General features: G+C 37.3%; 1 protein-coding gene across 1 annotated transcript; it reads right to left on the minus strand.

Moving 5' to 3' along the window:
* Positions 1-20,902: 20,902 nt before the first annotated feature.
* Positions 20,903-24,176, minus strand: LOC132048972 (uncharacterized). The gene is made up of 2 exons (XM_059439652.1): positions 23,588-24,176; positions 20,903-21,165 (listed from the first exon to the last, which is right to left on the minus strand). Exons 1-2 carry the CDS (start codon positions 24,174-24,176, stop codon positions 20,903-20,905), a joined length of 852 nt encoding a protein of 283 aa, XP_059295635.1.
* Between the last annotated feature and the right edge of the window lie 549 nt (positions 24,177-24,725).

Genomic DNA, 24,725 nt, shown 5'->3' on the forward strand with positions numbered 1-24,725 from the left:
TTCTAAGTTGGTTGCGACGAGTTATGGACAAGACTTTTAATTTTCAGTTTTGTTGATTTTGTTCCAATGCATAAGTCGCGTATTCATATTTTGTGGGAATGAAGTGTTAAGGGTAAGATTGGAATAAGGAAAAAATTAGAGAATGAAAGTTGGAAGAATTTGGGACCAAAAAATGAATTATGGAAAGTTGGCTATTATTTGAAAAATTCCATAAGTGGCCGGCCACATGTGATGTGGGCCATGGCCACATGGAAGGTTAGCATGTGCAATTAAAAAGGATGACAAGGGATCATTTTACTCATCTTCATCTCTTAGAAAAATCAAGAAGCTTGGAGAGAAAGAAAGATGGAGACTTTCGGCCATGGAGAGAAAAATTGGAAGACCAAAATTGACCATGGAAAAATTATTTTCTTCTTGTTTTCCTACTCTTTGGAAGGTGCTAAACAACATGAAGTGGTTGTTGAATCAAGCAAAGCTTTTGTTCTTGCAAAACCACACCTTGGCCGAATGAAGAACAAGTGAGAAAGGTAAGGATTTTATCTTCCTTCATGTGTTGTTGGTGATTGGTATGTGTGGTGATATATGGAAATGAATGAAGTTTATAAAAATATGGTGTTGTGTGTGCTTGGCCGTGTATGTATGGTTAGTGTAGAGGTGAAGAATTAAGCGTACGTAGCATGTTTGCAAGTTGTTTTGGCATGTAGAAATGAATGAAAAATCATGAAAATATGGATGTTGAAGTCAAGCCTTGGATATTGATGTTGGCCGTGTATGTGTATTGTATGTCTAAGAGTGATGAATCAATTCTAGTTTGCATGTTGGTTGTTGTAGTGTGTTGGAATGAATGGAAATCATGAGACTTTGAATGTTGGTGCTTGGCCGTGGATTGTGGTGTGTGTGGCCGTGTAGGGGCTGTTTTGGAGGGAGCTTGGTGAACTAATTTAATGTGGTGTTTTGGTTGTTGTTTGTTGTGGATTATGTGATAAAAATAAAGGTATAATGACTTATGTCGAAGTTGTAGTGTTGCGGGCTGTTTTGGAAGTCAATATGGTTCTATTATGTTTTCTTATAATTATGAAGGTAATGTGGTAATGTATGGAACCGTTGACGTAGTTTGTGAAATTGAAAGAAAGAAACGTATTATTGTCGTATTCATTAAGTTGGAAGGTTTCGGGTTTCATAGTATATTGTTTGAATTGTCTTGAATACTTTGTGGATTGTCCGGAATGTTCTTAAATCTTGTTTGGATGGTTGTTGGTTTGGTTGTTGTTGATATTAGCCGAGTTGAAATCTCGGGGTTGGTGAATATATAGGGGAAATGCTGCCCAATTTTTGGTAGAAAAAGCAATGGTTTGGAATTGGATCCTTTAGTATTTGGACTAATGTTCGATGCCTATTGATGTTGTTGTAGATTTTTGAGAAGACGAACTTACGTTTGGATTAGCTTAGGAAGCAAGCCAGGTATGTGAAGCTTACCCTTCTTTTCTTTTGGCATGTCTTAGACGAAATTAAGGTATGACATGATATATGCCTCGGGGTAATTCCATTCGTAAAATTCAAGTAGGTTTGTGAATCGTATGTGCTTGTCTTTGTAGGCATCCTTAGTATGGTCGTTTGTGGTTTGTATGTTCTTGATATGGTTGAGTTTGAAAAATTGTGTAAGCGATTCGTATAAGTTCCTTGATGTTTGTATCTTTAACGCGGTTGAGTTATGACCTTTATGTCTTTTGTAGAATTAAACTTTTAAGGTTTCAAAAGAGTTCTATTTTCAAAAGAATCTTGTTTTCAAAAGAGACTTGTTCCAAAACGACTTTGAAACTACGAACGTCCGTAACTTTTGCATACGACCTCGAAACGCCCCAAAACATAATATGTAAGTTCCTAAGACATCACTCTCCCCTACCCCTCGTAGTCGGGCTCGGACGGGGGTCGGCACCCGTCCGTGGGGCCCGCGGCCCTTCTATGCTACCTTTATGGATTTTTTTGGAAAATTTAATATTTTCTTCACTATGATTATTTATTTATCTGTCGAGTTGGAAATAAGGGTTTTATGCCCATGATTTTGATACGTAACCACGGTTTTCTGAAGTTCGGTTTGAAATGTCCCGAGCGAGATTCGGGAGAAAACTGGATTTGACTATGATTTTGGATTTTCAAAAAAAGGGTTCGTTTTGATCATTCGGTTGAGTCTGTGATGGTGTACGATATGTGTGTGGTTACTTACGATCGCTCGTGCGTTCGTGTTACATCTTTCACCGGATCCGGCCGGTATATGATCGTGCGCACTATGATATATTACGAGTTATCTTTGTGTTACGGTTCCGAGACCTCGCCATAGGGCCGGGTTCCGTTTATGAAGTTATCTTTGTGATATGGCTTATGATGTGTTGTGATGATGTGTTGTGTTCGGGGATACGGAGATTTGAAATCTTCCGGAGTTATCTTGTGTTGTGGCGCCGGATAGGGTGGCGACCACGTTCGTCCGCCGGGTCCTATGGACCGCATTTGATATGTGATGATGTATGATGAGTTTGTTCTCCGATGATGAGTTTGATCACCGATGATGAGGCGGATCCCACATCGGTTCTTGTCATTCCATATGACGGATTACGATGCGTTCGGTATGAGTATGCATGATTTGTGTGTCGGATGTAAGTACTTAGATAGTTGGGTTATTACGACTTCACTTTCTCGTACTTCCTACTTTAGTTATGACCTCGTTTGATGTATGCTATGCTTTACATGCTCGGTACATATTTCGCACCGACCCCCTTTCTTCGGGGGCTGCGTTTCATGCCACGCGGTACCCACGGATGAGTCGGTGATGCTAGCAGAAGATCTCCAGCTGGATTGGCGAGCTCCATTTCCTCCGGAGTGCTGCCGAGTCAGAGTGCTTTGTATGGTGTTCGAAGTTATGATAGAGACTTTGCAGACAGTGTCGAGTGTATGATATGTCGGGTCTGTTTGTAAGCGGCTATGTAAGCCGGTGTGGTTGTATGCATTATGCTACCGATGTGTTTGGCAAGCGGCTATATAAGCCGAAGTTCTGTTATGCCTTACATTACAGTTTTCATACGATTGCAGATTTTATTTGGTTTGGAAAAAAAAAAACGAAAGGCATGTTTGTTTTTACGAAAAATTTTCATATCGTGTGTATGTTATGTTTTGTGGGCCCGGTGTGGTCATGAGTGTTACGTTAGTCAGCGGGTTCGCTCGGCCCTAGGTAAGGGTCGGGTGCCCATCATACCCTATCGGAAATTGGGGTGTGACAAAGTGGTATCGAGCGGTTCGTCCTAGGGGTTGTCGCAAAGTCGTGTCCGTAGAGTCTTGTTTATGGTGTGTTGCGCGCCACATTTATAAACGGAGGCTACGGGGCATTTAGGATGGTTACTCTTCTTTCACATCTGAGATCGTGCCGTAGAGCCAAGTCATAGGAGATGGGACTCCTTACCCTGATTTGTGATTGCAGCTGAAGAATGGCACTGATAGAAGAAAACGATTGGTGATGTTGGAAGTCACAAAGTACGCAGGTAAGTAAAGGTATGAAAGATGTATGTTGGCAAGGATATGGGACTCACGATTGAAATACGAGTTGGAGCCTAAAGGGGAAAGCAAATAAGAAAGTGTATCAGGTACCGTTTGAGTTGGACACACGAGGTAAGTTTATCATTTTCGTATTGTTGTTGATGTTGGGAGCCCTGTGAGGCTGTGATATGATATAATATGCATATATGTATGTTGGCCCTGTGAGGCATTGTTGGTATTTCCTGCGTGCAGGTTTTGAGGTAGTAAGAAATATAGAGGAAACTCTGCCGAAATTTTTCCAGAAATGGAAAGAGAATAAGATGTGTGTTTGTAATACGACTTGAAAGGTCGTGCCGGTAGTAAGAGTGAGATTAAGACAAGAGTAAGAAGGAAAAGTTTAACCCGAGATCCTTATGATGTTTTATGAGACTAGTTGAACATTCGAGGACGAATGTTCCAAAGGGGGAAAGGATGTTACACCCCGTACTTCGTACGTTGGAATATTCTAAGTTGGTTGCGACGAGTTATGGACAAGACTTTTAATTTTCAGTTTTGTTGATTTTGTTCCAATGCATAAGTCGCGTATTCATATTTTGTGGGAATGAAGTGTTAAGGGTAAGATTGGAATAAGGAAAAAATTAGAGAATGAAAGTTGGAAGAATTTGGGACCAAAAAATGAATTATGGAAAGTTGGCTATTATTTGAAAAATTCCATAAGTGGCCGGCCACATGTGATGTGGGCCATGGCCACATGGAAGGTTAGCATGTGCAATTAAAAAGGATGACAAGGGATCATTTTACTCATCTTCATCTCTTAGAAAAATCAAGAAGCTTGGAGAGAAAGAAAGATGGAGACTTTCGGCCATGGAGAGAAAAATTGGAAGACCAAAATTGACCATGGAAAAATTATTTTCTTCTTGTTTTCCTACTCTTTGGAAGGTGCTAAACAACATGAAGTGGTTGTTGAATCAAGCAAAGCTTTTGTTCTTGCAAAACCACACCTTGGCCGAATGAAGAACAAGTGAGAAAGGTAAGGATTTTATCTTCCTTCATGTGTTGTTGGTGATTGGTATGTGTGGTGATATATGGAAATGAATGAAGTTTATAAAAATATGGTGTTGTGTGTGCTTGGCCGTGTATGTATGGTTAGTGTAGAGGTGAAGAATTAAGCGTACGTAGCATGTTTGCAAGTTGTTTTGGCATGTAGAAATGAATGAAAAATCATGAAAATATGGATGTTGAAGTCAAGCCTTGGATATTGATGTTGGCCGTGTATGTGTATTGTATGTCTAAGAGTGATGAATCAATTCTAGTTTGCATGTTGGTTGTTGTAGTGTGTTGGAATGAATGGAAATCATGAGACTTTGAATGTTGGTGCTTGGCCGTGGATTGTGGTGTGTGTGGCCGTGTAGGGGCTGTTTTGGAGGGAGCTTGGTGAACTAATTTAATGTGGTGTTTTGGTTGTTGTTTGTTGTGGATTATGTGATAAAAATAAAGGTATAATGACTTATGTCGAAGTTGTAGTGTTGCGGGCTGTTTTGGAAGTCAATATGGTTCTATTATGTTTTCTTATAATTATGAAGGTAATGTGGTAATGTATGGAACCGTTGACGTAGTTTGTGAAATTGAAAGAAAGAAACGTATTATTGTCGTATTCATTAAGTTGGAAGGTTTCGGGTTTCATAGTATATTGTTTGAATTGTCTTGAATACTTTGTGGATTGTCCGGAATGTTCTTAAATCTTGTTTGGATGGTTGTTGGTTTGGTTGTTGTTGATATTAGCCGAGTTGAAATCTCGGGGTTGGTGAATATATAGGGGAAATCTTGCCCAATTTTTGGTAGAAAAAGCAATGGTTTGGAATTGGATCCTTTTATTTGGACTAATGTTCGATGCCTATTGATGTTGTTGTAGATTTTTGAGAAGACGAACTTACGTTTGGATTAGCTTAGGAAGCAAGCCAGGTATGTGAAGCTTACCCTTCTTTTCTTTTGGCATGTCTTAGACGAAATTAAGGTATGACATGATATATGCCTCGGGGTAATTCCATTCGTAAAATTCAAGTAGGTTTGTGAATCGTATGTGCTTGTCTTTGTAGGCATCCTTAGTATGGTCGAGCCGTGGTTTGTATGTTCTTGATATGGTTGAGTTTGAAAAATTGTGTAAGCGATTCGTATAAGTTCCTTGATGTTTGTATCTTTAACGCGGTTGAGTTATGACCTTTATGTCTTTTGTAGAATTAAACTTTTAAGGTTTCAAAAGAGTTCTATTTTCAAAAGAATCTTGTTTTCAAAAGAGACTTGTTCCAAAACGACTTTGAAACTACGAACGTCCGTAACTTTTGCATACGACCTCGAAACGCCCCAAAACATAATATGTAAGTTCCTAAGACATCACTCTCCCCTACCCCTCGTAGTCGGGCTCGGACGGGGGTCGGCACCCGTCCGTGGGGCCCGCGGCCCTTCTATGCTACCTTTATGGATTTTTTGGAAAATTTAATATTTTCTTCACTATGATTATTTATTTATCTGTCGAGTTGGAAATAAGGGTTTTATGCCCATGATTTTGATACGTAACCACGGTTTTCGAAGTTCGGTTTGAAATGTCCCGAGCGAGATTCGGGAGAAAACTCGGATTTGACTATGATTTTGGATTTTCAAAAAAAAAGGGTTCGTTTTGATCATTCGGTTGAGTCCGTGATGGTGTACGATATGTGTGTGGTTACTTACGATCTGCTCGTGCGTTCGTGTTACATCTTTCACCGGATCCGGCCGGTATATGATCGTGCGCACTATGATATATTCGAGTTATCTTCGTGTTACGGTTCCGAGACCTCGCCATAGGGCCGGGTTCCGTTTATGAAGTTATCTTCGTGATATGGCTTATGATGTGTTGTGATGATGTGTTGTGTTCGGGGATACGGAGATTTGAAATCTTCTCGGAGTTATCTTGTGTTGTGGCGCCGGATAGGGTGGCGACCACGTTCGTCCGCCGGGTCCTATGGACCGCATTTGATATGTGATGATGTATGATGAGTTTGTTCTCCGATGATGAGTTTGATCACCGATGATGAGGCGGATCCCACATCGGTTCTTGTCATTCCATATGACGGATTACGATGCGTTCGGTATGAGTATGCATGATTTGTGTGTCGGATGTAAGTACTTAGATAGTTGGGTTATTACGACTTCACTTTCTGTACTTCCTACTTTAGTTATGACCTCGTTTGATGTATGCTATGCTTTACATGCTCAGTACATATTTCGTACTGACCCCCTTTCTTCGGGGGCTGCGTTTCATGCCACGCAGGTACCCACGGATGAGTCGGTGATGCTAGCAGAAGATGCTCCACCGGATTGGCGAGCTCCATTTCCTCCGGAGTCCGCCGAGTCGAGTGCTTTGTATGGTGTTCGAAGTTATGATAGAGACTTTGCGAGACGAGTGTCGAGTGTATGATATGTCGGGTCTGTTTGTAAGCGGCTATGTAAGCCGGTGTGGTTGTATGCATTATGCTACCGATGTGTTTGGCAAGCGGCTATATAAGCCGAAGTTCTGTTATGCCTTACATTACAGTTTTCATACGATTGCAGATTTTATTTGGTTTGGAAAAAAAAAAAAAAACGAAAGGCATGTTTGTTTTACGAAAAATTTTCATATCGTGTGTATGTTATGTTTTGTGGGCCCGAAGTGTGGTCATGAGTGTTACGTTAGTCACCTTATCCTTGAAGACAAAGCATTTCTCGATGGGGTGGCCTATCAACTGTTGGTACATGCAACAATTCAGCTCATCAGTTCTCCCTACTTCACTCGGCTATTTCATCTCGGGTAACTCAAAAAGTTTCAGCCCAAGAAGTTCATCAAAGATTGCAAAAACGTCTGAATCAAGGAATGATAATCCTTCTCTTGCATCTCCCTCAAAGTTGGTTTTCTATTCGCTCTATCTTTCAAAGAAGTTCTCGTTACACTCTGCTTCTTGATTACTTTAGTGGTAAACTTCACAGGCGCAGCATTAACATTCATGGATTTATTGTTTTCGGTCTTGGGAAAATATCTCCCCACTTTCTTTACTTTTTGCTTGTCTTTATCTTTTCAGGATTCATAGACTGGCGACACTTCACTTCCGACTGACGCCATGCTTAACTCCATGTCATGAGCACGAGTGGCCAATTCTTCAAAAGTCTTAGGCTTTATTCCTTGCAAGATATAGCTAAGTCCCCAGTGCATACCTTGAATGAATATCTCTATTCCCGAAGCTTCGCTAAGTCTATCTTTGCAATTTAGACTTGCATGCCTCCATCGGTTGATGAAGTCAATAAATGGTTCTTCCTTCCACTGGCGAGTGTTTGTAAGTTCCACCATGCTGACGGTGCGTCCTATGCTATAGAAGCGGTTGAGAAACTCTTGTTCCATTTGCTCCCAACTATCAATGGAACCAGACTCAAGGTCTGTGTACCAATCAAAAGTATAACCTTTAAGGAAACGAACAAACTGTTTGGCAAGCTAATCACCATATGTTCCAGCGTTATTGCATGTTTCAATGAAGTGTGCGACATGTTGCTTCGGATTTACCTTGCCATCAAACTGCTGAAATTTTGAGGGTTGAAAACTGGCAAGCATCTTCAAGTTATCAATCCTTGCAGTGTACGGCTTCATGTATGTAAGGGATGATTTTTTGGAAACATCATATTTATCCTTGATGGTCCCCATGATGATCTCCTTTATTTGATCGATTAGAATCATCCCTTCAGAGGAAACTTGGATTTCTGAAGCATGGTCCACTTGTTTTGTGGGAGAATCAATCCTTTCTTGTGCTTGCGGACGTTTTCCGGGGGCATGACTTGAATCCCCCTCCATCACACTATCAAATCTGTCTGACAACTTGACAATTTAATTATCTTGATCTTGCACATATTTTCTCAAGTCTCCAATTGCCTTTGTCAAGCTCGCAAGTTGTTCTTCAACAGTTGAAGCATTGGTCATCATCGCATGCATCACCATCATAGATGAAGAATGATAACACGGATTTTCGCGAACATAGGATGCGGACATGTTGGCGCAGTAGATCCAAAGGCTCAAGACATCATCGTCAGCTTTCCTGAAGGATTTCTTAGACTTAGATAAACTAAGTTGGGCAAGAAACCCTCTCGACCATTATGGCGATAGTCTCCCCTTCTTCTATGGTATTTGCGGAAGATCTCACGCCTTTTGACGATGAACCAAAGACGACAGTAGATTCATGTTATGCTTGCAGAGCTCGTTGCCCTAGTAATTTGTCTTGGTTTCTTGTGATAGGTCCGACACTCCCCTCAGTAACATCTAGGATGTTTTCATAGTTTTTGTGGATGCGGATTTTGAGTTGACCTTCTTGGAAGCCATCTTAGTGTTTTTGTAGTTCGATGAGAAAAGAGATGAGAGGTAAAGATTGTCCCACTGGGTGTGCCAAATTTGTAACGACTAATCTTTCATTCCTAAAAATAATAATCAAGATAAGAAAAATGGTGATAAAGAATAATATTTGATTTCAAGAATTTGTGCGGGGGTTACAATCTTTATGAAACCTTAAATAAAAAGATGTAATCCTCTTATTCTTCTCCTCACGATACGGCTGTCAATGAAAGGCTTTGCTTGTTCTTGAATAGACGGATTACTTGTTGTCGAGATTTCACTACGAATGCGAAGCCAAGCTTTAATCACAAACGTAGAGGTATGGAAACTTATGGCTCACCACTTGGAGCGAAGACTTCTTAGTATGCGGAAGACTTGCGGATGAGAGCTTCTCTATGTATTTTTCTTGATGCCTTTTGGCTTTATGTATTTTTCTTGATGCCTTTTAGCTTTATGAAGGCTCCTATTTATAGTTACAGGGGAGAGCTAGGGTATGTATATGATTGGTTGAACCATGTCATTTGAATACTTGGCGACATTTGATTGGCTCTTCTATTGACTTGGCATGCTCTGTCCTTATGCTTGTGGCATGATTTTATTGGTCCTCGAATTGACTTGGCACGCCATGTCATTTGATGTGTGGCATGGACCTTGGGCTGTAGTAGGCTCATCATGTGAAGTCCGACAAGATAGACTAGCCCAATTGTATTGGTCTTCCAATTAAATCCATATATATTGGACTTAAGCAATAAATCCAACTATATTAGCTCATAATATTTGTTTCGACCAATATATCTCGAATTTTAAAAAATATGATGAGGATTAATTTGTGGATTTAAGTCCGACAAAATTATAGTGCTTACAATTGCTAGGACTTTTTTTAAATAAATAATGGCCTAAAGAAATAAATCGAAGCAAAATTGAATGTCAACAAGATGTAGAGAACAAGTTTGTGGATAGAATGAAATTTGAAATAAATACCATTTGAAAATGTTACATAAATTGTAATGCTTTAAAAATCTAAAATTACAAATCAATTATCACATATATAGTGAAAGTTATAATGCATAGTACTAAGGTAAAAAGATAAAGCAGATGCTTGTAGCAATATTAAGAATGATATAAATATAATTATAACTTTTTAAAAAGTATAGCGGCCAAAAAATAAATCAAAATACAAAAGAAATACAATTGATTGACAACAGGATGTAGAGGGAAAATTTATGGATTACATTGATTAAGGGAATGATGATAAACAAGTTAGCAGCTACAAATAATCTCCATCTAGCCACATCACAAGTGGCCATTGTTAGCTCTGTCTTAAATATCATGGTCTGCTGCCATTGTTTCTTACTTATCTAGATGATTTTGATATATAAACCAATTTGCATATGATTCAATTTCAACGCTTCTTTTGAGTATGATCAATTAGTCAGGAAGAGTATAAATTATATTTGCATGTGTAAGCAAGAAAGGAGCTAGGGATTTTACATTGTAATCCCTTTATGATTTTGCTCACAAAATTGACAATCAAAAACAAAAAGTTTACAACTATTAAACTGGAAATTAAGTTATGGATAGGTAATTTTAGTGTCCAACAATTTAAATTTCTGTTTACATAATCGGTTGTACCATGTTACTTATCTTTTTATTTAGATTATTACTTCATGCTTACCAATTTTGGTGATTTACAAAATTGGCATTGAAGGTGAGTGGTCTTAAACTTTTTTGACCCGCTGGCCCCGTGGGAAAACTTCAAGTTCTAACAACTTTTGACTTTTCATCTCAACTCAATGCCAATAAGCCAAGCAGGAATTGAATGTTCAAGACCACCTATTTCCTATTGAATGTAATTGCCTTACTACTAATCCATTAAACAAATAGATTAATAGTTGGGCAAGTCAGCCTAGGACTATGACTGCTACAATTTCTTCATAGTCTTCAAAGTGAGCCAAGAAATAAAGTGTTATTATATTATTTGTCAATCAAATCCCCACAAGTTAAAGTCAGCAAAACAAACTACTTCAAATGCCCTTTATCTGGGACAGTGATCTTATGTGATAACCGAGTCAAAAAGCCTTAATAAGACCTCCATTGGCATGCATCCTGTTGACATTCAATTTCGTCTAGATCTCTTTCACCTTGATTTATTTTTTGGGCTGCTATTTTAATTTAAAAAGTCATAATAATATTTATAGTATTTTTAATATTATTACAAGCCTTAGTAATGCCCTGTCCTTGCTGACCTCCACTCTCTCCGTCTCAATCTAAGTGAAGATATTTGATTGAGCACAATTGCACAAAAAGAACGGAAAAAAAATATTTAAAATTCTAAAATAAGCCATAAATATTTTCTCTGGTCCATTTTACTGGTCGTCCTTTCTAAGAATAGATGGTGCAGAATAATTGTCATTTTAAAAAATTAAGATATAATTAATTATTAATTGTCACCTTTACTCTTGCTCAATAAATGTGGAGAGAGATTAATGTGATGGAAAAAAGAGTAGTATTAATTGAGATCATAGAATTAACAAGGATATTTTAGACAAATTACCCTTTTACTAATGTTTTCTTAAGACAATGCAAAAGAAATGACAAGTAAAATGGAACGAAGGGAGTAATTTTTTGTGATAATAAATCATTTCATTTAAAATAAAATGAGAAGTTTGAAATTAAATTACTATTAACATGTAAAAAATACTATTTCTTTTGAATAAAAGAAAAAAGTATAGTATAAATTGGAACGGATGGAGTATTATCTTCTCTTCTAGCCAATGCCAAGTATCATTTTCCTAAGAGGAAGTACGACTGGCAGAAAACTGTAACCTATCAAACATCATTCAAAATTTTAAATGAGCAGTACCACTATAATATAAGAAATTACTATTATATATAAGGCAAAACTTAGGGACTTTTGTAGTCCTTACAAGAATTTTTAAATTTTTTTTTAAACTTTTTAATTAATTACTTCTAGGTCCTAATCTTATTTATTTAAGTCAATTTTTTATTTTTTGTTTTTAAGGTCTACTTTTCAAAAGCTATCGAACCTCCTACCTCATTTTCCATGTTCTTTGGTTTTCTATTTAGTGCTCGATATCCGCATTTGAGCCCAATTAATCCAGATAATTCACATTGTATAGCGCCCATTCGGGGGAAGTGTTCCCTCCAAAGATTTTTTCCATATCCATGTTCGAACCCCTGATCCCTAATTAAGGCAGGAGAAAAAACTCCATCCATTCGCACAAGTTAAATTATGTATTTGTCTTAAAAGTTCATTAACATGTATAGATTATTTATTTAGAACTAAATAACTTTAGAAAATTAGGATACAAAACTTATAAATGTCAAATTCTGGTTCCGCATTTGATTTGAAGTAAATAATTTCATCAAAATGAAAGTTAAAATATTAAAGGAGTGGAATGAAAGTTTTGTTTTCACTTATATGAAAATTTAATTATTACTAACGTAATTACCCACTTGTGGGACTACAATTGGTATATGGTGGTTGTTGTTGTACACTTATACAAACACAAATTAAATTTTTTTAATTAAAATATCTACTTTTATATCTTGAGTCTAAGCCCGAGCCTCACAACTAGTTTCCAACATATCATATGATAGTTCTTGTTTTTGAAAATTTACTAGTATTTTCTAAATCCAGAAAATTAATGCAATTTTAGAATTTCTCCACTAGAGATATACTTAGATTATGCTAGCAACCGGTCAACAAGGGCAGGGCATTACATCCAGTTAGAAGTCAAGAATCTACGAATGAAGTGATGGATCCGTCTATAAGATTGGGGAGAAATCCTTGTGATAACAATTGCAAACACCAAACGGTATTTTCAAAGAGCCCGAGCAACATAAATTTTATTTAAAATTTATATCAAGTATATTAGTTTTATGGGTTCCTTTAATTTGCATTTGCAATGTTCGTGCAGTGGCTCAAAAAACATAGGAAGAATGCTTTGTTTTAAGCTGTGAAGAAACTCAAATCAGGTCTCTCCTCATATCCTTTTATAGCTCCAGAGAATTGAGTAAATTGACTATCTTTTAGAAGATTGACTATCATTGAGAAGCACTATCACGATATTTTTAACTTATTGTAGTAGATTACATATTTTATTTTGCTTATATTATTTACAAACATTATTAGAGGGAGGGCAGGATTATTAGTTTATGAGTTCTAAATCACTATACGTTTTGCTTATTGGGTTCTGAATAAATTATTTATACACGTCAAATGATTTTTTCTTGACATAAATATTGGGAATCAACCAAATTAGTTAGTAAGTTCTGCTAAACACGTCACTTGCATTGTTCGTCCCTGAATGTTACTTGTAGTTATTTCTTAAATTACATACGTTTAAAAATATAAAAAGTTTTACATTAGTAATGTATAAAATTTAAATCTTGACTTTTTATTTTGTTTTGTAAATGCAGTATCGATGCAACTAGGGCTTTTGTCGCTATTATTAGCAGTGATACAAAGGCCAATATCCAAAATATGCTCCACTGGATTCTACAAAAACCATCACAAGATTCGAACACTTCTCAAATTCAAGGGAATTGGCATCTGTTGAAAACTCTATGGATCACTGTGGCTCCAGAATATGAAGAAAACAAAATGATACTATGTTTTAATTTATAACTTGTGGATTAGCATGTTTTCTTTCTTTATCATTTTTAATTTACTTGTCTCTTAACTTTTGTCCCAGGGATGACTTCTTTCATGTCACAAAGTGGGAATCAATCAGCTAAACAACTTCATATTTGTACTAGCAATCATTATTGTGTACAGTGTTGTCGCAATGGCTTTCGGTAGAGCAAGGTACGCACGATTTTACAAACATGTGCGCCCCCTGCCTCAGTACTTTATTTTGATATCCTATTTTATTTGGAAAGTCATAAAAAATTACCACAAGTTTTAAACACCTTATATTATAATGATGACTTTAAGAACTTTTACATTTATTAAAAGTATATTAATCTTATTTCAAACATTTGAGAAACCAATGTCCAAAAATTAGATGTTTTGATCATCGCGTTTTGCGATTTCTTATTTTCTGCTTTTGGTTTTTGGAATTGTGGGGCGGGGGGGGGGGGGGGAGGAGGAGGAGAAATATTTGTGGCCTTTGATGTGCCAATAGCCATGATTCAAAAAACGTCGGTGTTTTCTTAGATCCAGGGAAATGCATAACCCGAGTGTTAGTAGCAATGCGTCCACCAAAAACAATGTATGAAGGGACCTAATTATCTACCAGTTCCCTTATGCAGTGCATTAAGTAAATAAAACAGGATATCCACGTGGAAAACTCCTTGCTCAAGGGATTAAAAACCACGACCTAACACGTAGGATTTCAACTCCGCTAACTGAGCAACTTTCAAATTACAACCTCTTGCGATCTAGGAAACCTCTTAATCCCTCACCCTTGCAATAATCCTATTGTAAGCTACACATTCTTGACTACCTCTAGCCAAGCACCCAACAAAGTTTGCCTATCTCTAGCCAAACCAACTAATACACCTTGACTACCTCTAGACATTCAAAAGCTAAAGCAGGTAAATAGCCTACAAACAACTTTTCAGAATTCAGAATACCTACACAAAAGCTTCCTTTAGAGAATAGTAGGTTTACAATTTATAGAGCAAAAGACAAAGACTCAACAAACTCAAAGACCTAAAACATCTTCACTTGTAAGGAGCAGGTCTTGCAGTTTGTTGTAGCTTTGTACTTGGAGGCACTTGAAGAACCTTGTGTCGGCTGCTCTTTAGTATGGTGAAATTAGGTTTTTCAAGGCTCACATAAGACCTTGTAACATGTTGCTTATATACTAGGGAATCATGAGAAGTGAGATGGAAACCACTCATCTTTATGTTTGACCTTTAGTCCACTGCAGCACTTCTATCCTCGCACACAGTGAACGATTGCGACTTGAAATTTGATGTGTGATTCAAGTTGTACAGAGAGAACAGATGGAAGATCAGGTATCAATCTGGTTCTTCACGGTTTGATAATCATCAAAACATAGAACTATCATATTTTATCAATTTCCCTTTTTTGATGATTACAAACTTATAAGCGATGTTCCCTTATGAGGACCAGATCCACTTGTTTCCCCTGCAGATCAGACCATTTTTAGAACACAATAACATGTTACAAACAACAGCAGTACCAAGGATGGAAGACTGATAGTACTGATGGTGTCAAAGACATATGTCAATTTCCCGCCTTTTCAGACCTTTCCCCAGATATATATGCTAGTTTTCCAGTTTTCAGACCTTTCCCCCTTTCACAAGCACATGACCTTCCCTTAGCCTATGATGGTATTTCCCCCTTTTGGCATCATCTAAAAGGGTGATTAGTATAAGCAAAAAGAGTTCAGCATTACTAACTCAGAGCCACAGGGGCAACACAACAGGAAATGTACAGAGCAAGCAAGCAATTAATCAAGCGAAGAAAAAGTAAAAGCCCAGACAATTAGTATATAACAACTTATAGTAGTCAATTTAGAAAGTGCATGAAAATAAAGATTGTCATAGATACCATAGTCGTTGCCAAGCGAAGAAAAAAAAAGGAGCGGAGAACATGATTTAAAAGGGAAACAGAGGGACTAGAATGTTGACAAAAGGATCTTGAGGGAGACTAAGGATTTTGGAGATTTTAGGAATTCTAAGTCAGAGCATTTAGAAATTTGTCCATGCGTTCACTGTTCACACGCTGGTCCTGGAGCATCTGGTCCTTGAGCTCATTCACCTTCAGTGTCAATCTCTTATTTTCTGCTATAGGCCTTTCGATCTCAATTCTTGCATCCTCCAAAGCACCTAGGGAACCAACTTTTTTCTCTTTCTCAGTTAATCGAGCCTGAAGAAGACCATTCTCAACCTTGACTCTCTGCAATTCAGTAGTGGTTCTCTCTTGTGCCTCAAGCAGAGTTAAAATTATGGAGGTACTTCTAACACCACCTTTCCTGAGTGTATATTCACATTCTTCTAGGGTGGCCATGGAGAACATATGCTTCTTAGATCCCTTAGTAGCTTTGTCAGTCTTGACCTTGAAATGCGCAGATACCTTGGTTAGAAAGAACCCGTAAGGAAGCCCATGTTTTCTTTCTGGTGCATTTACCACCTTGATTACATGCTCAATCATGATTGTAGGAAGGTTGACGGATTGGAAGTTAGACAATGCCTCTATAAGCACCAGGTCTGTGATAGAAGCAACAATGCTACCCTCAGCCCTTAGAAGCAACACTTTGTTGACCAACTCAAACATGAGTTGGTACTCCGATTTTAGCTCTTTCTTTAGGAGTCTTACCCTTGCACCTGCATCTTCTACCACATCTTTGGCAATCTTGACTTTGAAATTTCTTGAAGAAACTCCATCAATGGTCCTTATTCCTTCAATAGGAACATCCAGAATTTCACCTAAAACCTCTTCATTCAAAACCAACTCAGTCTCGTTGATTGATGCAATAAGGGTACTGTAATCATAGGAGTAGCAGAGATTGGCAAAAAACTCAGCTACTTGTACCTTGTAAGCATTTGGTACTGGTGAAGCAAACAAATGACTTTATTTTTTAAATTCAATGATTTCAAGCAGTCCTCGCATCCCAAATTTGTTAGCAATTTCACGGTCAAACACGCTACCCATCAACACCTTTTGTTTCTTTAGATTTTCCCTTCTTTTCTTTTCACTCTGAGCGACAGTTTTTCCCACCTTCTTCTTCTTTAAGGAACCTAATTCCTTCATTGCCTCTATCCTTCCTTTTCTTAGAAGATTGAGTTCCTTTGGTAGATTTGTCACCCCCCAACTAGTGTGACCTTTTGCTTACTCCTCTTCTTCTTTTCCTTCTTTCCTGTCTTAGAGTTTTTCCTCTTAAGTGGAGCATCTTCTACTTCTACCTCTTCTTCATTATTTTCATCATTAACTACTGCGGTCTCCACATCTACCAGTTTAGTTTCATTAATCAATCGACTTCTCACCGGAGAGCCTCTAGTCTTTTTTAGTACCTTTTGCCTTATTGGCCTGAAGAGCCGAATCTAGAGCGACCTTTGCAGCCTTCTTTCTCAGCCTAGTTCTCAGTGCAGTTTGAGAAAAGGTAGTTCTCATAGTAGATGCAGATTCTGCGGATTCTTCAGCCCTCGATCTTTTTTTTCAGCTTAAAGATTAGAAGTATTTTATCCTCATCAAATTCATCAGCACGGTCATTATGACCATGATCCTTCTATGGTGAAATCTCAGCCAGAGGTATAACTTCATAAGGTACAGGTTTAGGATTTAAAATTGAGTCTAAGTTCATTCTAGATGAATCTAGTGTCGTATTCCACATAAGAGAAATCCTGAGTTTTGATTCAGGTGCTCTTTAAGCGGGTCCCTCCTTCATTTCCTCTGAAGGCCTTACATTCCTTAATCACTTATAGTGCTCATGATTTGTGCAATCTCTTCCATAAGAACGACGTTACTATCCAACCCACCAAACTGTGCTTAACCAATCCCAGAAATAGACCCATCCACTTTTACGAGAGACTCCTCTACTGACTCCGCTACTCCTTTACTGAGATCAGAGAAAGAAGAGTTACCTTCTTGCATATTACTCGTTGCCACACTATTCTTGTTGATTTCTGCATTTTGCTCCACTTTTTCACTCACGGCTTTCTCCTCATACATGGCCTGAAAGACCAGGTTTTCTTTATCTAGGTTCGATTCCTCTATTTTCCCAATACATTGACTCATAACCTCTACTCTATTATCTTTTCCTTCCATTTCATTATTAGTTAGAGAGTATCTAGACACAAACCTTTGTATGACCACTACTGACAGAGTCAGGTTTTTCGATTTGATCAGGAATGGTTGATGAAGGTACAATTTTTCTGGGAGTTCGGCTGGAGACAAGGGATTTTGAGGAAGTGGTGACAGGATTTTGATCAATAGGATTTTGGAGTTTTGGGGAGGACATACGTTGTTCTGATTTAGGCGGAGTTTGGGATTTGTACAATGAGAAAGTGGGGGCAGTTTCAGTTGAAGCTTGAATGGGGATTCTTCGTTAGACATTATGGTTATTATTATTTTTTCATTCTGAGGAGGATGAACAGAGTTTAGAAAGAAATGGTTTGTATGCCGAAGAAAAGAAGTGAGGGAGCAATTTGAGATTTTTGATCTCAAGTGAGGAAGGGAACGAGAAATCACAGGTGTTTTAATAGGTAAATTGACGAATGGGTCGAGTTGTGAGTTTTTTTTTTATCAGGTCGATTTAGATAAGGTGTAACGTTTGGAGGAAGATTTCAAAAATTAAGAGGGAGCAGTTTTGGTGACTTGGAAATTAAATGACAATATAATTTCATACAGGTGCTGAAGAGACTACTAACCTGAGTTGTAGAGATCAGTTCTCTTGACTATTTTGGTTCAAAAAACATCCGGACAAATGCTCTAAAATATGCCGTATCACTTATGCATGCGTTGTTCTGAAACATCCATGCATGTATACCTGTAACAGTACATATGCGAGTTAGATATCACCGAAAAATGCTTTTAACCATAATGTTCCTTTCCTCTTATCATAGCCATTGTAGAAAGGACGAAGCTTCTTCTAAACATGTTGTCTATTTAGTGTCAGCAACCTGGTCTTTCATATTGCATAAAATGTTTTGCCTTGTTAAATAAGTTCATGCACTCAACAACCATTCTCAGAAACATCACACTTTCTTGAGAGGTAGGAAGGACCAGGTCTTTTCATGTTTGCTTTAACACGGCTTCTTTGATTACATATCTTCAATCTGTGCCTTCTACACCTTTACTGCATCTTCTTCAGTAGTAGCCATTTTCAATATCATGGGAGAGTGTCTTTCTTGTATTTTCTATTTTCAGAAACACACCCTCTCCTTGGAAGCTCTAGACAGAGAAGAAAAGAAAAAAGAATTTATTTTCTTGACAACCCTTTTCTCACCCAAGTCTTCTAACTGGATTATTGACTCCATTTGGGAACCAGCACCAAATTGGGGCCCTTGAAGTGATGAATAGTATGGATTGAGCTTCCTCATTTCAATTAAGATAAGTCTTCTCTTTTATGGTTTAGACCGGATTCCTCCTCTCTTGGCTTCTATTTTGCATTATCTTCATTGTGGAGATAGTTGGAGCTACTGGTGCTTTGAGATCCACACTCTTGTCTGCCCTTTGTGCTCATCGGTGTGGTTGGGATGCAGGTCCCTTGTATAGATTCCTTTTGCTTGACGTTCACTTCGTTCACGATTTTCTGAGGTTCCTTATTCTTTCGAGCTCAGCTTCAAGACCCATTTTGGATTGTACACGTTTGATCTCATGCTCAATCTGAGCTCTACTATCCTTCTCCTTTCCTCTAAACTGTTCATCCATAAGTTCTTTAATATGACCATTTAGAAGAAGGTTTTTCTTAGTTACTTCCTTAACTTGTTCCCTCAGATCTGCAATGAAACCACCATGTCATCTCTTTCTTGTTCCCAAGATTTGTTAAGTTTCTCAGTTAAAATCTCCTTTTCTTTAATGAGTCCACAATGCTCATTTATAAACTTCTTCTCCAAGTAGACTAATCTTTAATGAGAACAACCCTCCAGCTATACTTCATCATCAAGAGGATTCACTTCATCCTCCTTGCTTTCATCATCAGTCCCAGATTGTTCCATGAGAACAATAGCTGATTTATCCGTTGAGAATTCATTTCTGACAGCAATCTTGGGAGAATTTCTTGAGTCAACTTCATCTTCAGATTCTCTCGTGAAGTCTTTCCAGGCAGTTAAAACCTGCCTCATTTAATATTCAGCTACTTCTTTGCTTCTGAGCCCTTTTGTCAAGCACATGGTTCCTTGTAGCTATTTTGTTGGAGTCTTCCTTGAGGTAATCCTACTTCAGATTTTTGCCATGGCTCCTTTTCTTCAGAAATCTAGCACATCTTCGGGCTAATCTTTGAAATCTGCGAGTGAGATATGCCATTTCTGATTTATTATCATAACTTGAATCTCTTCTACTCTCATCATCCAGGCCATTCCTCTTCTCTTCCCTTGCCTCCTCTTCTCTCAGATCTGACTTTCTCGTGAGCTCATGTATCTTGAGATCGTTAATGAGATCATTGATGGTTAGATTTTAGAGGTCCTTGGTTTCAGTAATAATATCTACCTTGTTTAACCAACAGTTTGGAGCGCATTTAGCAGTTTGTGAATTAGAAACTTTATCTCCATGATTACGCCCTGAGAGTGAAGTTCATTTATGATTGAGGTGAATCTAGCATGCATATTGTGGATAGATTCACTGTCCTTCATTCTGAAAAACTCATATGTTTTTGTCGCTTCTGACGAGCATCCCGGATGTTCCTTGCAGATCTGCATGAAGAGTTGCACCTGTACTCGTCAGTCTCAAAACATTTACTCTTAAAATTTAGCGACCATGAGCTGGATTTTCCTTCTTTGTTTGGTGAAGCAGCCATGAGAACGATCCTTTCTAGGTGTTAACCTTTTAGAAAGAACTTGCTCTAATACCTACTGTTAGTAGCTATGCATCCACCAAAACAATATATAAAGAGACCTAATTATCTACTAGTTCCCTTATGCAGTGTACTAAGTAAATAACACAGGATGTTCACATGGAAAACTCCTTGCTTAAGGGATTAAAAACCACGACCTACCACGTAGGATTTCAACTTCACTAACTGAGCAACTTTCAGATTACAACCTCTTGCAATCTAGGAATTAACCTCTTAATCCCTCACCCTTACAATAACCCTATTACTACACACTTTTGACTACCCTAGCTAAGCACCCAACAAAGTTTGACTACCTCTAGCCAAACTAACAAATACACCTTGACTACCTCTAGACAAGTGTATCACTCAAAAATTTAAGTAGGTAAACAGCCTATAAACAACTTTTGAGAATTCAGAATACCTACACAACAGCTTTAGAGAAGAGTAGGTTTACAATTTATAGAGCAAAAGACAGACTCAACAAACTTAAAGACCTTAAACTTCTTCACTTGTAAGGAGTAGGTCCTGTAGTTTGCTGTAGCTTTGCACTTGGAGGCACTTGAAGAACCTTGTGGCGGCTGCTTTTCAGTATGGTGAAATTAGGTTTTTCAAGGCTCACATAAGACCTTGGAACATGTGGCTTATATACTAGGGAAACATCAGAAGTGAGATGGAAACAACTCGTCTTATGTTTGACCTTTAGTCCGCTGCAGCATTGTTGCCCTTGCACACAGTGAACAGTTGCAGCTTTATAGCCGTGACTGTTGACTACAAGTTGTACATAGAGAACAGGTAGAAGACCAAGTCTCACTCTGGTTCTTCACGGTTTGACAATCATCAAAATATAGAACGTATCATATCTTATCAACGAGGATTTATCATCAAGGGTTGCGGTGCAGTGCGATGGATAAGTTCTATTCGCAAATAATAATGTCTCTAGTTCGTGTTCTAGGCATGAAAAAAGTTCTATTAGGGAGCTCTTCCCCCTTGATTGGACCTTATGCAACTCTAAATTTATCGGGATGCAAATAAAGATAACGGACACTGAGCGGGAAAACAAATAACACGAAGAATTGTGACTAGTTGATGGGTCGATCGGTACATAAAATTGTCTGGACCAGTAGATCGCTTCAGCTGTCGAATCGTTTTTAAAATTGTTTGATAATTACTAATATTAGTAATCACTTTCTTAAACTTCTACTTACATTTTCCTATATATCTTCTTCTTATTAATTTAATTAGTATTAATAGATGAAACGCTGGAAAACGTGGGAGAAGGAGACGCAAACAATGGAATATATAGCAGCCAATGGTATGCACCTTCTACTTCTTGATACTATCTGAGATCAAGATCGAAATTTTTGAAAAGAGCTTAAATTTTATCCATGATAATGTTATACTTTTTCTATTTCTTAACAAAATAATTGCAATTTAACTGATATATTACAAAAATAAAAATTAGATATAGATAACTTTTGTCACTAATTAAAAAATAACATTCTGTTGCTAATTCTATTCAACGATGGATTATCAAAAGTCCTATTAGCTACGCAATTTGGTGACATATTAATTAACAACGAATTTCACAGACAATTCTTATGGTTTTGTAATCTACAGCCATGCCATCCTTCTTTTATGTTACCAATTATGTTATCAATTATTCATACTTAGTGTATATATTATATATTAATTGAGTAGCTAATTTGATTAAGAAGATATCTTATACATTGTTGATGGTAAATTTAAACTCTCCAGAACTAATATTTACTAGTACTCTTAGAAATTACACGCCAATATAAAGACTTTCTTTTTTTTTCACAACAGGACCATGATCTAAAGATGCACATATTTGTCAAACATCTTGCCATCCCTCTGATGTGACACAATTATTATTTAAAGAATTAAATAATTTTTTATTATATTATCTTCAATTCTTTTAAATATTTTGAATTATAAACAATTACTTTGACATTTTAGTATTGTATACGTAATTTGCAAATATATATCTAAATTTTGAATTCCAAAAATGTTGAAGAATTTAGGTTTGGAAAGTCCAAAAACATATACTAGGTGTTTGATGCTCGTATTCTACAATTTTTTTTTTTGTACATAAAAATAAAATGGGATGAATGAGGCCGGAGTGATTGTTTGATGTCATAGTGTGTGTTTGCTAGGTGAAGCCGCAAAATTTGAACAATTTTATTTGAATGTCAGAACAAAATGTCAAGAATGATTTGAAAATCGACCATTTTCGGAAAATATAAGTCAAATGTTACCTATTTTAAAGTTTGAGAATAGAAAGCGACTTTCAATTTGACCAGATTAATATGTGATTTATATTATTGAATTCTAATTTAGCCAGTGGCGTACGTAGGAATTTTCATAAGCAATGTCACCATGTAAAAGAGTGAACAACTGAATAAATCACTATAAGGATATCATATTATAAAAAGACAATTCAAATCATGCTAATAAAACTCATTCCAAGTGCATTATTACAATTCTCCTCGATGAGATTTCACCTTTTGAAAGGTATCCATAATAGCCTCATTAGAAATATTACTAAACACTTCTTTTTCTATATAAGGCACCAAACAACCACTCAAAAGCTCATCATCCATTCATATTTTCGTAAGTCAGTCTTAATCAACTTCATTGCAGAGAGAGCTCTTTCAACTGTAGCAGTAGCAACTAGCAGAAGTAAAGTAAATTTCACTAGTCGGAACACAAGAGGATAAGTATCATGCTTCTTTGTCTCTACTAGTTTCTTGGAAAAATCACCAAGTCTCTTAAGATCGGAAAACCTTTTATCATGATCCTAGACGTCAACAATATAATTCTTAAGCTGAAAACGGAGGTCAATCCTAGATGTTTATCAAAATCATCATGATAACACTCAGCTAGTCTCAATATTTTTTCGATTTTAAAGCTTGAAAAAGAGTCAACTAGATTCAAGCAATCAATTCCAAGAAGCAAATTAGTTGTCTCCTCAACAAAGCGATTATTGAGATCTTGACGTAGCCAATCAATAATTTATAGAATATTGCAACTTGGTAGTGATGTAAAACAGTATACTCAGCAACTCTCCGACGTGATCTTCCAAGGATAACTTAAAATTCATCAAATTTAGGTATCGAAATATCATAATCGATACAAAATTTAGATAACTCATCAATAAGTGAATCCGAACCTTCATCTCTTAGTTCCTGCAATCCCTCCTTTGCCACTCTAACAAGTAGCATGGCATTTGAAATGTCTTGCTCTTTCTTTTGAAAAGCTGCATGAAGCTCATTTGTGATTGCTAAAACAGTGCGCATGAAGACCACCTCAAATGTTAAACGTGCTTTAAGATATCCCTTTGTCCTGCACATTTCTTCAAAATGAGCATTAATAGCAATGGCATCAAGTACATCAATGATAGGACCAAACATAAGAATAAAATTTTTGAAGGATTTATAGTGAGATCCCCATCTAGTATCACCGGCTCTAGCAAGACCTAATACTTGATTCAAGCCCCTACCAGTTTCAAGCTCGCCTTTACATAATGCTTCTCCAATTTCTTTTGCTTGAGATTCAAAAAATTCATCTCTAAGCTTGAAAAAAGCTCCAACCATATTTAATATATCAGAAACCAACGATGAAAATTCTTGCACTTCATCACATCTTCTAGAAATCGCAACAAGAGTTAACTGGAGTTGATGAGCAAAACAATGAATAGAATGAGCACCTTTACTTTCTTTTTGTATCAAGATTTTAAGCCCATTTAAATCTCTTTGCATGTTGCTTGTGTCACGACCCAATTGCGCTAAGTTGCGCGGGCACCTACTATTTCCACCTCAGTAGGCGAACCCGTTCCTAAATCATCAATTTAAACCACAATAAAGTAAATAGAGCAACTTAAGTAAAAGCCTGAAATCATAAATAATCATAAGTGTGGAATATAAATAGAATCCCAAAAGAACTGGTCTGAATCGTACAAGAGCAACTAAGTAATGTCTAGAATATACAAGTCTCAAACACTAAACACATATGTCTAAATGGAAGAAATTAAAGACAAGGATAGACGAGTCTCCGGGCAGCGACTAGTCAGATGCTCACCCTCGATACTCGCAAGCCAGGCCTCAGAAATCAGTCTCAGAAGTAGAAGCGGAACCTGTCTCAAACTCTACACCCCGAAAAGGAGTGTAGCAAGGTAGCATCAGTACAAACAACAAGTACTGAGTAGGCATCATAGTCCGAAAACAGTTAGTTAACATATATAAAGAAAGAGACTGAAGAATAAACATGCTCACAATCAGGTATACCCACCACACAGTCCAAGAATAACA

This window comes from Lycium ferocissimum, chromosome 3 (assembly GCF_029784015.1).
Source record: "Lycium ferocissimum isolate CSIRO_LF1 chromosome 3, AGI_CSIRO_Lferr_CH_V1, whole genome shotgun sequence".
NCBI lineage: Eukaryota > Viridiplantae > Streptophyta > Magnoliopsida > Solanales > Solanaceae > Lycium > Lycium ferocissimum.